The sequence below is a fragment of the Pseudophryne corroboree genome, chromosome 6, assembly GCF_028390025.1.
Source record: "Pseudophryne corroboree isolate aPseCor3 chromosome 6, aPseCor3.hap2, whole genome shotgun sequence".
Taxonomy (NCBI): domain Eukaryota; kingdom Metazoa; phylum Chordata; class Amphibia; order Anura; family Myobatrachidae; genus Pseudophryne; species Pseudophryne corroboree.
In genome coordinates this window covers 520,093,104-520,111,801 of record NC_086449.1, presented here as the reverse complement: position 1 = coordinate 520,111,801, position 18,698 = coordinate 520,093,104, and the positions used below count along the sequence as shown (strand labels likewise).

At 45.8% G+C, this 18,698-nt stretch overlaps 1 protein-coding gene across 8 annotated transcripts in view; it reads right to left on the bottom strand.

The window, feature by feature from the left end:
- The window catches only part of CPSF6 (cleavage and polyadenylation specific factor 6), a 91,049-nt gene that overhangs the window by 25,766 nt on the left and 46,585 nt on the right, over positions 1–18,698 (bottom strand). For 4 of the 8 annotated variants that reach the window (XM_063927499.1, XM_063927502.1, XM_063927503.1 and 1 more), the window contains exons 8-9: positions 12,625–12,778; positions 12,028–12,215 (exon numbers count right to left, since the gene is read on the bottom strand). In XM_063927499.1, coding sequence (XP_063783569.1) covers positions 12,032–12,215; positions 12,625–12,778 — 338 coding nt within the window. In that variant the 3' untranslated portion in view covers positions 12,028–12,031. Of the gene's footprint in view, positions 1–11,814; positions 11,909–12,027; positions 12,216–12,624; positions 12,779–18,698 lie in introns of those variants that run through there. The other 4 variants (XM_063927501.1, XM_063927504.1, XM_063927506.1 and 1 more) reach the window with 2 other exon arrangements.

Genomic DNA, 18,698 nt, shown 5'->3' with positions numbered 1-18,698 from the left:
TACAAGTTAGATATTTATAGCCCCTTTAGGGGTAAGATTGTGGAGCTTCTTGTGCCCTCGAGTTTGCTCAGTGATACAGTCCCTGATGCGTCCAGCCACTATATAGTGGAGGTATGATCCAGCCTATGGTGTTCCTACCTTACCTCATCTATGGTCAGCGCCTGCTGAATGCTGCGGGGGAGCAATGTCTGTCAGCTGGGCAGTCTGCCATGTGGTGACTGAGTGATTCCGCAGCAGTCAGATGCAGTCCGTGGAGAGGTAGCAATCAGGCTGTTGCTAGGGAGCAGTACGCCTGGCAGTCAAGTATTCCACAATGTCAGGTGGTGACGTCACTGCTACGGCGATGGTGTTAATCTCCACTATCTGATCCTGCTTTCGACGAGTTTCATACCGCACAGGTACTTGATCAAGAATGTTTTCATGTTCAAATAGGCAGACTGCCGGGGACATAATTGTGAGTGACTGCCCAGCCAACAGAGACATCGCTCTCCAGCAGCATTCAGCCGGCGCTGACCGTGGATAAGGAGGAAAGATAGGGACAGCATAGGGTGGATCATACCTCCACCATATACTGGCTAGACGCACATTGGACTACATCATGGAGCACGCTCCTGGGCACAAGAAGCTAAAAAGGCTATAAACATCTTACATATGTAATTTATCTTTGTGAGAAAGCAACCACTGTAAATGACACATCCAAAATGTGTACATGTGCAATGTGTACCACATAACTACATTTAACATCCATTCTATATTATCACATCATGCTCAATTGTTATCTGACAAGTATTTACACTTCAAAGCATTTTTTTTATTTTTTTATTTGGGAAATGTGCGAATTTGTGACACTTTTTCTCTCTCCTTTCAGATTCATTCTGTGCTAAGCACTAACTCCATTAAAACATTACTTCTAAGTTACAATTCACCCACTCTAAATTTTCAATTCAAACTATGATCCCATTTTACATGTGCCTACAGTATGTACGCAAATAGATCACTAAGAAACACGTTTCCCCAATCTTATAGAAGGAAGTAATGAGAGACTACCGCACCTACGCTTCCAGGCTCGCCCATGGAAGAAAATTAATGTAGGACCATCTTAAAACAAAAGGGAGGGAGGGGCCAACGCTAAAGTTAGGTATTGAAGGAGGAAGTTGCTGCAGGTCACAGCTCTAACATGGGTGTCACTGACTGGTTTGTTTCAGCAATGCTCATTTCTCTTACGGTCTGCATTTTCTGTAAGCCTGGTTATAGTAATACCTGAGCAACTGTATACTGCTCAGCATATTTTGATACAAAAAGGTTTGCCAGCACCCGTACGTCTAGAAGTATAAACTTCATTTTAAAAACACTATACAAAACCCCCACCCAAATATAGAATTAGTGACTAAATACCATTCAGCATTACTCTGTAACAAACTTATACAAGGAAATAAAGACAGCAGAATTCTTACTCATTATTGTCTGATGTTTAAGACAAAATAAGAAAAAACAACTGTCTCTGCTAATAGGCAACTGTTTACACAGTAATGAGGAGCAGAACTGAATAAGCATAACCTCGCTAGCACTAAATCCAATGGTGAGTAGATTTAGTAGCCCAGTAGCATAGCCTTCTGCTTTCTTCACCTCTATAAACATTAACCATTACCACATGGCATACTTTCAGGTCATTTACAGTGTATGTATTCAATTTGCACTATAAAAACACCTTGGTTTTGTACCACAGTACATCTCTCCTAAACATAAACAAGTGCTCCCCAAAGTGAGGAGAGGCGGAGAGCTTGTACTGCATTGTGCAAAACACTTTCAATAATTCATGGGTGGGTTCCCATAAATACTGATTGATTTAGCCTTATTAATGGCTTATCCACATAAGAGGTGTCCCTATTATGCCAGTGAAGTTTTTTATATCACAAGTATTTGGAGCACATCTGGATGTGTTTTGGTGTTAAAGTGCAATGTAAAGGACATCAATTTAACCTATTCCACCAACAAGCTGGTAGCTCCTGTAAGATGGTGGACACACTTTTAACCCATACCCCTGACCAGCCTGAGATGGGTTTTCGCAGTAAAAATAAATAAATGAGTTTCCCTGTTGTAGAAATGAATCCATGCAGTCTAGCACCAGGGTTGGTTGATTTGGGGAAAAGTGATGCTGCAATTTTTTTTTACATTATTCATCGTACTTTAAATTACAGTTTGCAACTAAACAGTGTTTATTACAGTTGCCAACTGTGTGCAATTGTTTGATTACATTATTGACAAAATCTGGAAACGCACTTTTCCACGAAGTGAAACAAAATGGGTCACAATACTAGGACAAGACACAGTTTGCTCTCCTGAGCTTCTGCAAAACTGAAGACTTCTAAAGGAGTACAAGTAATGCCCTGAAAATGCACATTCCTATGCTTTAGCTTATTTTAAATCCTCTTATTCATTAACTCAAATTTGGTCTCTGCAAATCAAGGCACACAGGTGCAGCTACTTCGTCTGTAATGCCTTGACTATGTCCAATTGCAAATGAAGAATTTGGTGTCAGAGTCAGTCCCTCTACCCTCAAATAAATATATATCAAAATCCAGGATAAGTTTATTCTACTACTTGTTTTCTTGCTACAGGAACATCTCAGAAGCAATATAGGCTTCCGGGCAAGGGAATGGTACAGATGCGTAACTATAGCTAGAAAATAAAAGGAGACTAAGAGGTCTGTCAGTGTAAAAGTATTTTTCACACCTGTGTAAATCCATTTCTTCATCTACCAGGGGAAGCTATGGTGAAGACACAGGAGTCGGGCACTTAATCACTGTCTGAGGCACACTCAAGTTCATATATTGCAAAGCCTCAAAGGATAGGTGTAAAATCCATATTCTATATGGGACACTGCTACCTTGGGGACATTCCGAAGCTGCTCATAGGGGAGTAACATTCAGAGCTGAATGTAAAACTTTCCCACTCAACGCCAACAATTTTCAACACAAAAACATAATAGATAGTAAAATCTGGTAAATGTGGACAGAGGTCAAGGCGGGTTGCCCAATGATCCGCTGAGATAGGGCTGATCCCTTAATGAAGAAAGAACAGCCTTCCTAAGTACCAGCCATTTCACCTTTTACTTTGGAAGGCTGTAGGAGGGGGAAACATTTTTTGGCGGGAGAATCTTCAGGTCTAGGACATAACTCCTCTCTATAATGCTAACAATCCACAGGTCTGAAAAGGGGGCTGTCTGTCTGTCCTCTAACAGAAAAGGTACTCCCAACCTACCTTGGGCTGCCTGTGGGACAAAAGAAAATCAGGCACGTGGTGGTCAGGGAGCATATGCATGGGAACTTGGAAGTCCAGGCCTGTTTTCCGCTCTGTGGCTTGCCACAAGCAGTAAAGGGCTGACTGCTGGAGAAAGCTTTTTGAATGAAAGATGGCAAGAAATTAATGCAACATTGGTAACTTTTTGCAAAGACCAACAAATTATTTTGACAAGCTTACGTCCAAACAAAACTGTTTCTTCAAATGGAAAAGCTTCTAAAGACTTAATGGACCCAACATCAGTGTCACAAGATGCCAGAGTGCTCACCTTGCAACTATTCCTAAAGCAGTTCCTAAAGCCATAGCACAAACATATTCTCTTTCTTCTTTGATATGCGATGCCAACAGGAGTAGCTTGGACCAGAAGCAACCACTGCAGAAAGGGTTTTGTCCACTTTGTCATGATCTTGTTAACCATAGCTAACACTAGCATAGGTCTGAGTGATTTACCAGCAGCCACTGGCAGTATGGACAATGTACTGGTAAGTATGAATACTTCACAGCACTGAACTCATGGTTTTGATTCCCATGAGTGCCTTAACTGTGCGGAGTTTGTATATTCTCCCAGTGCTTGTGCAGGTTTCGTCCAGGTACTCCCGTTTTCTCCCACAATCCAAAAATATACTGGTAGGTTAAAAGACTCCTGACAAACCCTAATGTGTAAGCGTGTGCATGTAAATGTGTTTAGGGTAGATTAGATGACTCAAGTGGTTCTCATCTACTGTCAAAAAGCTGAGTTTTAGTCTGCCAGCTATCTCAATTGAGATAGTGGAAGACTTGGAGAGTCATGTGATCAATGGAGTAAGCACCTTGTTCCCCCATCTAGTCATATGCCATGGGAAACTTACAGAGAATAAAAAGTTTTACCCAGCTTAATCTATGCCTCCACAAGAAGCTCAGATTACTGACAAGATGAGGGAAGAGAAATAAAACTTCTCATTTCTTTTGAATAAAGCGGCCTCAAAAACCGGTGAATCATCAAGAGCACACATGTCCAGAGACTGACGGACTTCCATAACAATTTTGTCGATGTCCTACCTCTAAAGCTGGGGTTTCCAACTCTTCAACTACCACAAACAATATTTATTTTTTCTTATTTTATTTCTGTAATCATGCCCAGGTGAGTGATCTATTTTGTTGGGTCAGTAATTATCCCACTTATTTCCACAGACAGAAATCCTCAAAATAGGACCTGCAGGATAACTTGAGGGTTAAGTTAAGAACTGCTCTAAAGAATACGTCCTCAAATCTATCCATATTTTTCTGGTGTGAGTCACCCAAAAAGCTGAACATGTAAGGAGTTTCCGGAATCTGAATTTCCACCTAGGTGGTCCTGAGATATCCGATGACACTTACACAGTCTCTTCAAATTGGAAACCTCCAGCAGTCACTTCAGAGAAGACAATGCATATGCCAATAACAAGAGATGTCTCGAGCATCCTGGCGAGTAGCCAAGGAACCTGTAGTGACCAGGATCACCATTTCCAAAGGAAGTCAGTCTTGTCCTGCTTCAGCCGTAAAAAAAAGAGCCAAAGAATTTGTTTCCTTCTCTAGGACATGCAGCAACACTGGTCAGCTCAGCAGTGCAGGGATCTTGTTTTAGCTGCTCTCTCTCTACATCATGTCCAAACGTGTATACCACAATCCTCCACTTTACAGGTCATACACCTGTCATCTGAATAGCTACAACCTGCGGCTCACAGCAAGGGGGACCATGTAGGAGAGAGACATTTTTCAGTCCTGGCTACAGAGTTCTTAATGGCATAAAATACCTTCTGCAGTGAGAACCCAGACATCTAGACTCGAATCAATGAGAAGACGTCAAACTGACACCACCACCTCCTAAAACACAATGGAGAGGGGGTTAAATTCTTTTCACCCCCTACCACGCCCATCCTGACGGGTGTGGTTTCATCTTTTCACCTCGCTACCCTCCTGGGGTAGTGAGATGCCCAACCCTTTATGCAGCTAAATTTGATTACTATGGGCCCGATATGCGCGATAACGGGGATCACTTTAGAAAGGAGATTGGGCCTGATATATCATTTGAATACCAACCAATGTGTGCTCATGCATGGAAGTAATGCATAACTGCCTGCTGCATCATCTAATAATAGTGATAAGAAATTGGGGATGGGAGAAAAAAGAAAAACAGAGTTTCCAGGCAGCCCCATAAAAATTCTGCCAACCTCCATGAGCATTTAAATTGATTTAAGGTGGGGTTCAAGGGGGAGGAGCTTCAGGTATTCTGATGTAGGGTGTAGTACGGGTGACCGGCGGTCTCCTGACCGCCGGTCACCTTACAGACGCCGGGATCCCGGCAGCATACCGACGCCGGGATCCCGGCGGGGAGGGGCGAGTGTAGCAAGCCCCTTGCGGGCTCGGTGGCGACCTGCGGTCGCCACGGGTTCTATTCCCACTCTATGGGTGTCGTGGACACCCACGAGTGGAAATAGTCCCTGTTGGTCGGCATGCCGACCATCGGGATAGTGAGCAGTCGGGCTCACGGAGGAGGTCATGTGACTGTCGGTCAGCCGACCAGCGGTCACATGACTACCACCCCTGATGTTAACTATTAAGTGTCCAACTTCTGCACTCTCACCACAGCTACAAGATAACAGAATGCCCAAGATAGGATGAGGAAGAAAATAAGAATTTACTTACCGATAATTCTATTTCTCATAGTCCGTAGTGGATGCTGGGGACTCCGTCAGGACCATGGGGAATAGCGGGCTCCGCAGGAGACAGGGCACATCTAAAAAAGCTTTTAGGTCACATGGTGCGTACTGGCTCCTCCCCCTATGACCCTCCTCCAAGCCTCAGTTAGGTACTGTGCCCGGACGAGCGTACACAATAAGGAAGGATCTTGAATCCCGGGTAAGACTCATACCAGCCACACCAATCACACCGTACAACTTGTGATCTGAACCCAGTTAACAGTATGATAACAAAACGAAGTAGCCTCTGAAAAGATGGCTCACAACAACAGTAATAACCCGATTTTGTAACAATAACTATGTACAAGCATTGCAGACAATCCGCACTTGGGATGGGCGCCCAGCATCCACTACGGACTATGAGAAATAGAATTATCGGTAAGTAAATTCTTATTTTCTCTAACGTCCTAGTGGATGCTGGGGACTCCGTCAGGACCATGGGGATTATACCAAAGCTCCCAAACGGGCGGGAGAGTGCGGATGACTCTGCAGCACCGAATGAGAAAACTCCAGGTCCTCTGTAGCCAGAGTATCAAATTTGTAAAATTTTACAAACGTGTTCTCCCCTGACCACGTAGCTGCTCGGCAAAGTTGTAATGCCGAGACCCCTCGGGCAGCCGCCCAAGATGAGCCCACCTTCCTTGTGGAGTGGGCCTTTACAGATTTAGGCTGTGGCACGCCTGCCACAGAATGTGCAAGTTGGATTGTGCTACAGATCCAACGTGCAATCGTCTGTTTAGACGCAGGAGCACCCATCTTGTTGGGTGCATACAATGTAAACAACGAGTCAGTTTTTCTGACTCCAGCTGTCCTTGAAATATATATTTTTAATGCTCTGACAACGTCCAGTAACTTGGAGTCCTCCAAGTCGCTAGTAGCCGCAGGCACCACAATAGGCTGGTTTAAGTGAAATGCCGAAACCACCTTAGGGAGAAATTGAGGACGTGTCCTCAATTCTGCCCTGTCCGAATGGAATATCAGATATGGGCTCTTGTATGACAAAGCTGCCAACTCTGAAACTCTCCTGGCAGAAGCCAGGGCCAACAGCATGGTTACCTTCCATGTAAGGTATTTTAATTCTACCGATTTTAACGGCTCAAACCAATGAGATTTGAGAAAATTTAGAACCACGTTCAAATCCCACGGTGCCACTGGAGGCACTATTGGGGGTTGTATATGTAGTACACCTTTGACAAAAGTTTGTACTTCAGGCACTGACGCCAATTCCTTCTGGAAGAAAATTGATAAGGCCGAAATTTGAACTTTAATGGACCCCAATTTTAGGCCCATAGACAATCCTGCTTGCAGGAAATGTAAGAATCGACCCAATTGAAATTCTTCCGTTGGAGCCTTCTTGGCCTCACACCACGCAACATATTTTCGCCAAATGCGGTGATAATGTTGTACAGTCACTTCCTTTCTAGCCTTAATCAAGGTAGGAATAACTTCCTCTGGAATGCCCTTTTCTTTTAGAATCCGGCGTTCAACCGCCATGCCGTCAAACGCAGACGCGGTAAGTCTTGGAACATACAAGGTCCCTGCTGAAGCAGATCCCTTCTTAGAGGTAGAGGCCACGGATCCTCCGTGAGCATCTCTTGAAGTTCCGGATACCAAGTTCTTCTTGGCCAGTCCGGAGCCACCAGTATCGTTCTTACTCCTCTTTTCCGTATAATTCTCAGTACCTTTGGTATGAGAGGCAGAGGAGGGAACACATACACTGACTGGTACACCCACGGTGTTACCAGAGCGTCCACAGCTATTGCCTGAGGGTCTCTTGACCTGGCGCAATACCTGTCCAATTTTTTGTTGAGGCGAGACGCCATCATGTCCACCTTTGGTTTTTCCCAACGGTTCACAATCATGTGGAAAACTTCTGGATGAAGTCCCCACTCTCCCGGGTGAAGGTCGTGTCTGCTGAGGAAATCTGCTTCCCAGTTGTCCACTCCCGGGATGAACACTGCTGACAGTGCTATGACATGATTCTCCGCCCAGCGCAGAATCCTTGCAGCTTCTGCCATTGCACTCCTGCTTCTCGTGCCGCCTTGTCGGTTTACGTGGGCGACTGCCGTGATGTTGTCGGACTGGATCAACACCGGCTGACCCTGAAGCAGCGGTTTTGCCAGACTTAGAGCATTGTAGATCGCTCTTAGCTCCAGTATATTTATGTGAAGAGACGTCTCCAGGTTTGACCACAAGCCCTGGAAGTTTCTTCCCTTTGTGACTGCTCCCCAACCTCGTAGGCTGGCATCCGTAGTCACCAGGACCCAGTCCTGTATGCCGAATCTGCGGCCCACTAACAGATGGGCAGTCTGCAACCACCACAGGAGAGACAACCTTGTTCTCGGTGACAGTGTTATCCGCTGATGCATGTGCAGATGCGATCCGGACCATTTGTCCAGCAGATCCCACTGAAATGTCCGTGCATGGAATCTGCCGAATGGAATCGCTTCGTACGAAGCCACCATCTTTCCCAGGACTCTTGTGCATTGATGTACTGACACAGTTCCTGGTTTTAGGAGGTTCCTGACAAGTTCGGATAACTCCCTTGCTTTCTCCTCCGGGAGAAACACCTTTTTCTGAACCGTGTCCAGAATCATTCCTAGGAACAGCAGACGAGTTGTCGGGGACAATTGAGATTTTGGAAGATTCAGAATCCACCCGTGTTGCTGAAGCACTACCTGGGTTAGTGCTACACCGACTTCCAGCTGTTCTCTGGACTTTGCCCTTATCAGGAGATCGTCCAAGTAAGGGATAATTAATACGCCTTTTCTTCGTAGAAGAACCATCATTTCGGTCATTACCTTGGTAAAGACCCGAGGGGCCGTGGACAAACCAAACGGCAGCGTTTGAAACTGATAATGACAGTCTTGTATCACGAACCTGAGATACCCTTGGTGTGAGGGGTAAATTGGGACATGCAGATAAGCATCTTTTATGTCCAGGGACACCATGAAGTCCCCTTCTTCCAGATTCGCTATCACTGCTCTGAGTGACTCCATCTTGAACTTGAATTTCTGTATGTACAGGTTCAAGGATTTCAGGTTTAGAATAGGTCTTACCGAACCGTCCGGCTTCGGTACCACAAATAGTGTGGAATAATACCCCTTTCCCTGTTGTAGGAGGGGTACCTTGACTATCACCTGCTGAGAATACAGCTTGTGAATGGCTTCCAAAACCGACGTCCTTTCTGAGGGAGACGTTGGTAAAGCAGACTTTAGGAACCGGCGAGGGGGAAACCTTTCGAACTCCAGCATGTAACCCTGAGATATTATCTGCAGGACCCACGGGTCCACTTGTGAGTGAGCCCATTGATTGCTGAAAATCTTGAGTCGACCCCCCACCGTTCCTGGGTCCGCTTGTAAAGCCCCAGCGTCATGCTGATGGCTTTGTAGAAGCCGGGGCGGGCTTCTGTTCCTGGGCAGGGGCTGCGTGCTGCCCTTTCTTACCCTTTCCTCTGCCTCTCGGCAGATAAGACTGTCCTTTTGGTCGCTTTTTATAGGAGCGAAAGGACTGCGGCTGAAAAGACGGTGTCCTTTTCTGTTGTGAAGGGGTCTGAGGTAAAAAGGTGGACTTGCCGGCAGTTGCCGTGGTCACCAGGTCCGAAAGACCGACCCCAAACAATTCCTCTCCTTTATATGGCAATACTTCCATATGCCTCTTGGAATCCGCATCACCTGACCACTGTCGCGTCCATAAACTTCTTCTGGCAGATATGGACATCGCGCTTACTCTTGATGCTAGAGTACAAACATCCCTCTGAGCATTTCGCATATAAAGAAAAGCATCCTTTAATTGCTCTAGAGTCAATAAAATACTGTCCCTATCCAGGGTCTCAATATTTTCAGTCAGAGAATCCAACCACACTACCCCAGCACTGCACATCCAGGCTGAGGCTATTGCCGGTCGCAGTATAACACCAGTATGTGTGTATATACTCTTCAGTGTAGTTTCCAGCCTCCTATCTGCTGGATCCTTGAGGGCGGCCGTATCAGGAGACGGCAACGCCACTTGCTTTGATAAACGTGTGAGCGCCTTATCCACCTTAGGGGGTGTTTCCCAGCGCGCCCTAACCTCTGGTGGGAAAGGGTATAATGCCAACAACTTCTTTGAAATTAGCAATTTTCTATCGGGGGTAACCCACGCTTCATCACACACATCATTCAATTCCTCTGATTCTGGGAAAAATACAGGTAGTTTTTTCACCCCCCACATAATACCCCTTTTTGAGGTACCAGCAGTATCAGAGATCTGTAACGCCTCCTTCATTGCCGTGATCATATAACGTGTGGCCCTATTGGAAAATACGTTTGTTTCTTCACCGTCGACACTAGATTCATCTGTGTCGGTACCCGTGTCGACTGACTGAGGTAAAGGACGTTTTACAGCCCCTGACGGTGTCTGAGACGTCTGAACCGGTACTAACTGGTTTGCCGGGCGTCTCATTTCGTCAACTGACTTCTGTAGTGTGCTGACATTATCACGTAATTCCATAAACAAAGCCATCCATTCCGGTGTCGACTCCCTAGGGGGTGACATTACCATCATCGGCAATTGCTCTGCCTCCACACCAACATCGTCCTCATACATGTCGACACACCCGTACCGACACACAGCAGCCACACAGGGAATGCTCTAATCGAAGACAGGACCCCTTAGCCCTTTGGGGAGACAGAGGGAGAGTTTGCCAGCACACACCAAAAGCGCTATAAATGTATATAAACAACCCTAGAAGGTGTTGTTTACTATATATGCGCTCTTAATATATAAATAACGCCAATTTATGCCCCCCTTCTCTTTGTTACCCTGTTTCTGTAGTGCAGTGCAGGGGAGAGTCCTGGGAGCCTTCCTCACCAGCGGAGCTGAGCAGGAAAATGGCGCTGAGTGCTGAGGAGAATAAGCTCCGCCCCTTTTTCGGCGGGATTTTTCTCCCGGTTTTTAAGAAACTGGCCTGGGTCAAAATACATACATATAGCCTTAATGGGTATATGTGATGTATTTCTTTTGCCACTAAAGGTAATTATATTGCTGCCCAGGGCGCCCCCAGCAGCGCCCTGCACCCTCCTTGACTGAGTCAGTGAGCCGTGTGACAACAATGGCGCACAGCTGCAGTGCTGTGCGCTACCTTCATGAAGACTGTGGAGTCTTCTGCCGCCTGTTTTCCGGACCTCCGTTCTGCCGTCTCTTCAGCGTCTGTAAGGGGGATCGGCGGCGCGGCTCCGGGACGAACCCCAGGCTGACCTGTGTTCCGACTCCCTCTGGAGCCAAGTGTCCAGTAGCCTAAGACTCCAATCCATCCTGCACGCAGGTGAGTTGGAAATCTCTCCCCTAAGTCCCTCGATGCAGTGATCCTGTTGCCAGCAGGAATCACTGAGATTGAAACCTAAAAAAAAAACTTTTCTAAACAGCTCTTTAAGAGAGCCACCTAGATTGCACCCTCTCGGACGGGCACAAAAACCTAACTGAGGCTTGGAGGAGGGTCATAGGGGGAGGAGCCAGTACGCACCATGTGACCTAAAAGCTTTTTTAGATGTGCCCTGTCTCCTGCGGAGCCCGCTATTCCCCATGGTCCTGACGGAGTCCCCAGCATCCACTAGGACGTTAGAGAAATGCTATTTAGAATAAGTAACGTGGAAGCAGAAGACAATTAAAAGAGCATGTTGTGTGATTTATATTATAAATAAACAAAATAAAAATAAAAAGATGAAAGCAAGCCTTTAAAAAAAAAAAAAAAAAAAACATAAAATTCCGATTTTTTTTGTTTTTTGTTTTATCAAATTACATTTTATTAAGTTCCAAAATAAATTTTCTACAAATGTGCCCAATACACTAAGACATAAATAAACAAGTATAACAACCAGTTGGTACTCACCAATGTCTCTTTGGATTTTTAACTTTTCAAACACAAAAAGAAGAAGTAGATTTAAATGGATTTATAGACACTGATTTGCTCACATTCTGTAATGTTGATCTGCTCCACGAATGCCTTGGATCCCAGCCTTAATATACATACCTGTTTAGCGATGACGATATTCTCTCTCTCGGTCTCTTTCTCGGTCACGATCCCGATCACGGTGCCTCTCACGTTCACGGCTTCTTTCTCGGTAATAGTCCTCATGGCGATCTCTGCTGCGAGATTTGTGTCGCCTGCTTTTTTCTCGTGACCTACTGTGGTCCCTTTCTCTTGAACGCTCACGTCTTCTAAAGGAAATCACTCAATTAATTCCTATTCAAAACGGACAATTTCTAACACAAAATAGCCTTTGCCAAACAAAGACAAAAAAAAATAAAAAATAAAAAGGCAGTTCTCCACTAACAGGCCCATATTGCTAATGTCTGTAAATTCACAGGTCTTCAGATTAAGGAGATTTAGGCTTGTTATTGGTCATTAATTGATCTCTTCCTCAAGACTGAAATCAAAAGTATTACTAGATGAAGTTATGCAGTCTTTTGCATTCAGCCATGTTTAAGCTCTTAGGAAGATAGACACTAGGAGAGAAGAAAACCATCCCTTAATGGCCAGTGAGGGAGATTTACAAGGTATGTAATGTCCAATGCTTTCTTATACTTGTAACTAACACATTACTAATAAAGATACAGAAGGCATTACCTAGACCCTGAACCATAAGACTTTGATTCAATTCCATGAAGACAATCCTGTAGAGAACTTATGAGTACTTTACAACGATCATCAGCCGATACTTTGGATTGTTTAATTAACGAAATCGCCGTTACCAAAGTTTCAATCGCACTTCCGTAATCACCTAAGGATGAAATACATTTTTTTAATAAAGACATATCAATAAAAAAGAATTAGAAGCAGGAAAAAGTCATACTAATTTTACATCAAAGCATAATACAAGAGAACATTTGCTTTTGCTCACTATTACAAAAGAGAATCTGATCACACACAAATACCCAAAGAATGGATTTACGAACAAGTCTTGCATCATATTTAGGCTTACATAAATAAAAAAAATAAAAAAGAAGAGGACTAGCCATTGAGTACATTTGTCTGAAGCAGGCTGGAGGACACTGGACCATGGGATTGCAGGTTGGGGCTGGAATTGGCACTTAAACTAAATGATTGCTTTCAAATGTAAGCTCCTCCCCCTTGCAATCCAATAAAGCCAGTCTATCTTGAAAGAGTTCAGTAAGGAGTAGCAGTAACCCAGTGAAACTGTAATAGTACAGCATGACTGACCGTGATGGAAGTGTCACCGAGCCTGCTTCAGAGAAAAGCATTCAACGGTATGGGACCAAAAATTCTCTCCTTCAGCAAGGCTAGAGGATACTGGACCATGGGACGTTCAACAGCCAGTCCCAGGGGATGGTACGCTCAGGCTTCCTGACCAAAGTGGGCGTTGCCAGTCACAAACATGACTACGGAAAAAACGAGCAAACATGTGGACAGAGGAAAAGGTAGCTGCACAACAGACTTGTTCTGCCGAAACCCAGTGTCGACATTGGTTCTGCCACACTAAAATAAGCTTGATTGATAATGGAGCAGATCCAATGTGCAATGGTTGCTTTGTAGCCAGCCAATTGTGTTTATATGCATTGCACAGAAAAAGCAGAGAATCTGTGTGGAGGACAGAAGAAGTTGTCCAAGTAAATCCGCAGAGCTTGGACTATGTCTAACAGCGCCAGATCATCCCTGTTCATGAAGGAGGAAACCCTGGAAAGAATCTCCTGGTTTAAGTGGAAAGTCAAAACAACTTTCAGCTGGAATGTAGGAACTATTCGAGCACTGCTCTATCGTTATGGAATACAGGAATAGGAGGCTTGCAAGACAAAGCCCCCAACTCGGAAATACGCCAAGCTGACGCAACGGCAATAAGCAAGACCAACGAACTGAAGATCCGCTGAATTTAAAGGCTTAAATGGAGTCTGTTTGAGGGCGGATAGGAACAGATTAAGATCCCACAATGCTACCGGCAGACGAAACGGGAGTTTAATACGCAACACGCCATGTAAAGTGTTTGAACCTCTGAAAGAAGGGCCAAACATCACTGGAAATAAATGGACAGGGCTGAAATCTAAACCTTCACAGAACAAAACTTTATAAACTGGCCACCTAACCCCCCCTTCTCTGGTTTACTCCACACGAGATAGATTTTCCAGTAGTAATTGCGTGACGAAACCGGTTTCCGTGCCATAAGCATAATACGGACTAGAGAGAGAAAAACCTTTAGCTTTAAAAAGCTTGGTCTCAAAAGCCAGGCTGTTAAAGCTAACAGAGGAAGTTCTCGTGCAGAAACAGACATGCCACCGATACTTAGACATTTTAGCAATGTTAGCATACCACGACCTGCGCAGCCAGTGTAGAGCCACTAGAATTATCGTCCCTCGCTGACCCTTGATGCACTTGGGGTCAGTGGAAACAGATACACTAGATCAGTGGTTCTTAAACTCGGTCCTCAGGACCCCACACAGTGCATGTTTTGCAGGTAACCCAGCGGGTGCACAGGTGTATTAATTACTCACTGACATTTTTAAAGGTCCACAGGTGGAGTTAATTATCTCACTTGTGATTCTGTGAGGAGACCCGCAAAACATGCACCGTGTGGGGTCCTGAGGACAGAGTTTGAGAACCTGTGAACTAGATGAAAATCCCACAGAACAGTCATTGCATCCACTGTGAAAGCCAACAGGATGCTGGATCTTGTACAAAACTGTGGGACCTTGAAGTTGTGTCTAGAGCAGGCATGTCCAAACTGCGGCCCTCCAGCTGTTGTGAAACTACATATCCCAGCATGCCCTGACAATTTTGCTGTCAGAGAATGCTAAAGCTGTGTCAGGGCATGCTGGGGTGTGTAGTTTCTCAACAGCTGGAGGACCGCAGTTTGGACATGCCTGGTCTAGAGGCTATGAGACCCACCTGCAGAAGGCCCCACTTCTGAACTTAGTATTAGAAAACCTCTGTATTAAGATAACACTCCCCCCAGGAGTAACATGGTTCTACTGAGGACTCCAGGTATGAACACTGCCGAGTGTACCATCGATGCAGCGCTCTCTGTGGCTCCCTGACAATTTACAGATATGTCACTACATCTCAACCTAGGAGACTTGCATCCGTAGTCACAATGGCCCAATCTGAGTGACCAAGGATCGTCCCTCAAGGACATTATCGCAAACCAGCCACCATGGAGAAATTGCTGTCAGACAGAACAAGAAACCGAAACGAGAATGATGCCGAGAACCCTGTCCTGGAAATCCCACAAGTAGAATCTGGTATACTGAATGCTCTTGAAGGTGGAGACCATCGTGCCCTACAACTTCATATACATACAACAAAATCGATGACGAGGCACTGACAGTACTGTCATGACCACGTTCTGTAGGTTCCACGCTTTGTACTCTAGCCAGATAACACACTTAAGAGAGAACGAGGATGCAACCTCTGGAAATGATGCCCAGCACCCAGGTGCCGAAGATGACTCCCATCCAACGGTCTTATGGACTGGAGCAACCGCCCTCCGACTTGACACTGGTTGAAGAACCAGACTGCTGACCAGACTGAGGAATAGCTCTGCCGGAAGCCTCAGTAATACTGCATTGTTCACTAAGGTGCAATGCCTTAGTTGCCTCTCTCTATAAAAAAAACATGTGGACTTCAGGATCCTATGATGCATCCCTGATAACCTACCCAAAAAGACTACTTCCTGTCTTAAGGCTTGGGAGCTTAACACTTAACTCTACAAGACTGTAAACCATTTATATATTTTTTTAACTTTGAGGAGCAGAAAATGGTCCTATGGAATTCAAAACCTTCTTACACTGCAGGACAAATTAGTGAAACCTATGGCTATTAAGGAGGAGAGGTATTACGCACGAGAAAGACTGCAGGTGCACAGCCTAGGCACCAAGTATTGCTAATAATAATAATCAAAAAATAGGATTTGTATTACCTACCGGTAAATACTTTTCTCGTAGTCCATAAGGGATATTGGGGAACTAGTACGATGGGGTACAGACTGGGACCAAAGGAGCCAGTGCACTTTAAATTTCTTCAACTTGGTGTGCTGGCTCCTCCCCTCTATGCCCCCTCCCACAGGCAGTTATAGGTAAAAACATACCCGAAGGAGAAAGGACATATATGAGAGAAGGAATATAATAACAAAGAGTGGTGTGATTTACATACAGGCACAGCACCAACATAACAACCAGCAACGCCTGGTAACAACAACAGCAACAGCTGAACAGGTAACCACATAACAAGAACCTGCAGAAAGTCAACGCACTGAGGCGGGCACCCAATATCCCTTATGGACTACGAGAAAAGGATTTACCGGTAGGTAATTAAAATTCTATTTTCTCAAGCATCCATAAGGGATATTGGGAACTAGTACGATGGGGACGTCCCAAATCTTCCACAACGAGCGGGAACGTGCTGAGACTGCTGCAGCACCGCCTGCCCAAACTGGGTATCCTCTTTGGCCAGGGTATCAAACTTGTAGAACTTAACAAAAGTATTCTTCCCCGAACAGGTAGCAGCTTGGCATAGTTGTAAGGCCAAGACTCCACGGGCAGCAACCCAGGAAGAACCCAGTGATCTTGTAGAGTGGGCCTTCAGAGACTTAGGAACAGGTAAGGCTGACGACACATAAACCTGTTGAATAGTAAGCCTAATCCAACGAGCATTGGACTGCTTTGAAGCAGGACAACTTTTTTTCTGCGCATCAGAGCACGAACAAAGAATCCGTCTTTCTGATCAGAGCCGTTCTCTTGACATAGATCTTCAAGGCTCGCACAGCATCCAATGCCTCCAGAGGAGCAGAAGCGTCAGAACTGGACGGAATCACAATAGGCTGATTCAAATGAAATGCAAAGACAACCCTTGGCAGGAACTGCTGCCTAGTCCGGAGCTCCGCTCTGTCCCCGTAAAAGACCAAGTATGGACTTTTACACGACAAGGCCCCCAATTCTGAGACACGTCGAGCAGAAGCCAGGGCCAGTAACATCACCGTCTTCTACGTGAGGTACTTGTCTTCTACGGTCACCAGAGGTTCAAACCAGAGGACTGTAGAAATTCCAACACTACATTCAGATCCCAGGGTGCCATAGGTGGCACAAAAGGAGGTTGGATGTGGAGTACCCCTTGCAAGAAGGTCTGAACTTCTGGCAACACTGCCGATTTCTTCTGGAAGAAAATGGAGATGGACTAAATCTGGACCTTAATGGAACCCAGACGTAAGCCCTTATACACACCAGCCTGCAGGAAACGCAAGAAACATCCCAAGAGAAACTCAGCAGGCAGATACATGCGTTCCTCGCACCAAGAGTCATATCGCCTCCAGATGTGATAGTGTTTTGAAATCACAGGCTTCCTGGCCTGAACCATGGTAGCAATAAAAGGCCCTTGTGAGCTAGGATGTTCTGCTCAACCTTCATGCCATCAAACGATGTCACCGTAAGTCCGGTTAGATGAACGGTCCTTGTTGAAGAAGATCTATTCTTAGTGGTAGAGGCCAAGGGTCTTCGACGGACATGGCCATAAGATCCGCGTACTACGCCTCCGAGGCCATTCAGGGGCAATTAGAATTGCCTGGACTCCCAGATTTCTGATGTGCCTGAGCAACCTGGGAAGTAACGGAATCGGAGGAAACCGGTAGACCAGCCGGTAAGGCCAAGGCGACGCCAGTGCATCAACTGCCCTCGCCTGAGTGTCCATGGTTCGTGAGCAGTACCAGGGAAGTTGCTTGTTGAGATGAAAAGCAATCAGGTCGATATGCGGGCAGCCCCACCGGTTGATGACTCAGGAAGTCCGCTTCCCAGTTGTCCACTCCCGGAATAAAGATTGCAGATATTGCTCTTGCATTTCTTTCCGCCTAGAGAAGTATCTGACACCTCTTGCATGCAGGCTGCTTTTTGTCCCTCCTTGTCGATTGATATACGCCACTGCTGTGGCGTTGTCCGACTGTACCTGGATCACGTGATCCTTGAGCAGAGGAGAGGCCTTAAGCAGAGCATTGTAGATCGCCCAAAGTTCCAGAATGTTGATCGGAATGAGGCTTTTGTGGGCTGATCACCTGCCCTGGAACTGCGCCCCTTGGGTGAAAGCTCCATATCCTCGTAGAATCGCATCTGCCGTGAGGAGGATCCAATCCTGAATTCCGAAACTCCGCCCCTCCAGTAGATTGGAGGACTGCAGCCACCACAGGAGGGAAATCCTGGCCTGAGGTGACAGCTGTATCATCGGATGCATCTGAAGATGTGAACCGGACAATTTGCTAAGGAGATCCAGCTGAAAAGTTCTGGCATGGAACCTGCCATATTGGATCGCCTCGTAGGAGGCGACAATCTTCCCAGCAATCTTATGCAAAGATGGATGGACACTCGAGCAGGTCGGAGTACCATGCGGAGCAACTACTGAAGTGTTTTCGCTTTGCCCTCTGGTAGGAACCCCTTCTGGGCCACAGTATGCATCAACATCCCCAAGAACAGAAGCCGCTGAGTCGGCTCCAGGTGGGACTTCTGTAAGTTGAGGATCCACCCATGGAGTGACAGAAGTTGGATAGTGCGGTCGATATGGAGCAACAAAAGCTCCCTGGATCTTGCTTTGACCAGAAGTTCGTCCAGGTAAGGAAAAATGTTGACTCCCTGGACCCGGAGCTGGAACATCATCTCCTCCATCACCTTTGTGAACACCCTCGGAGCTGTGGACAGGCCGAAGGGCAGTGC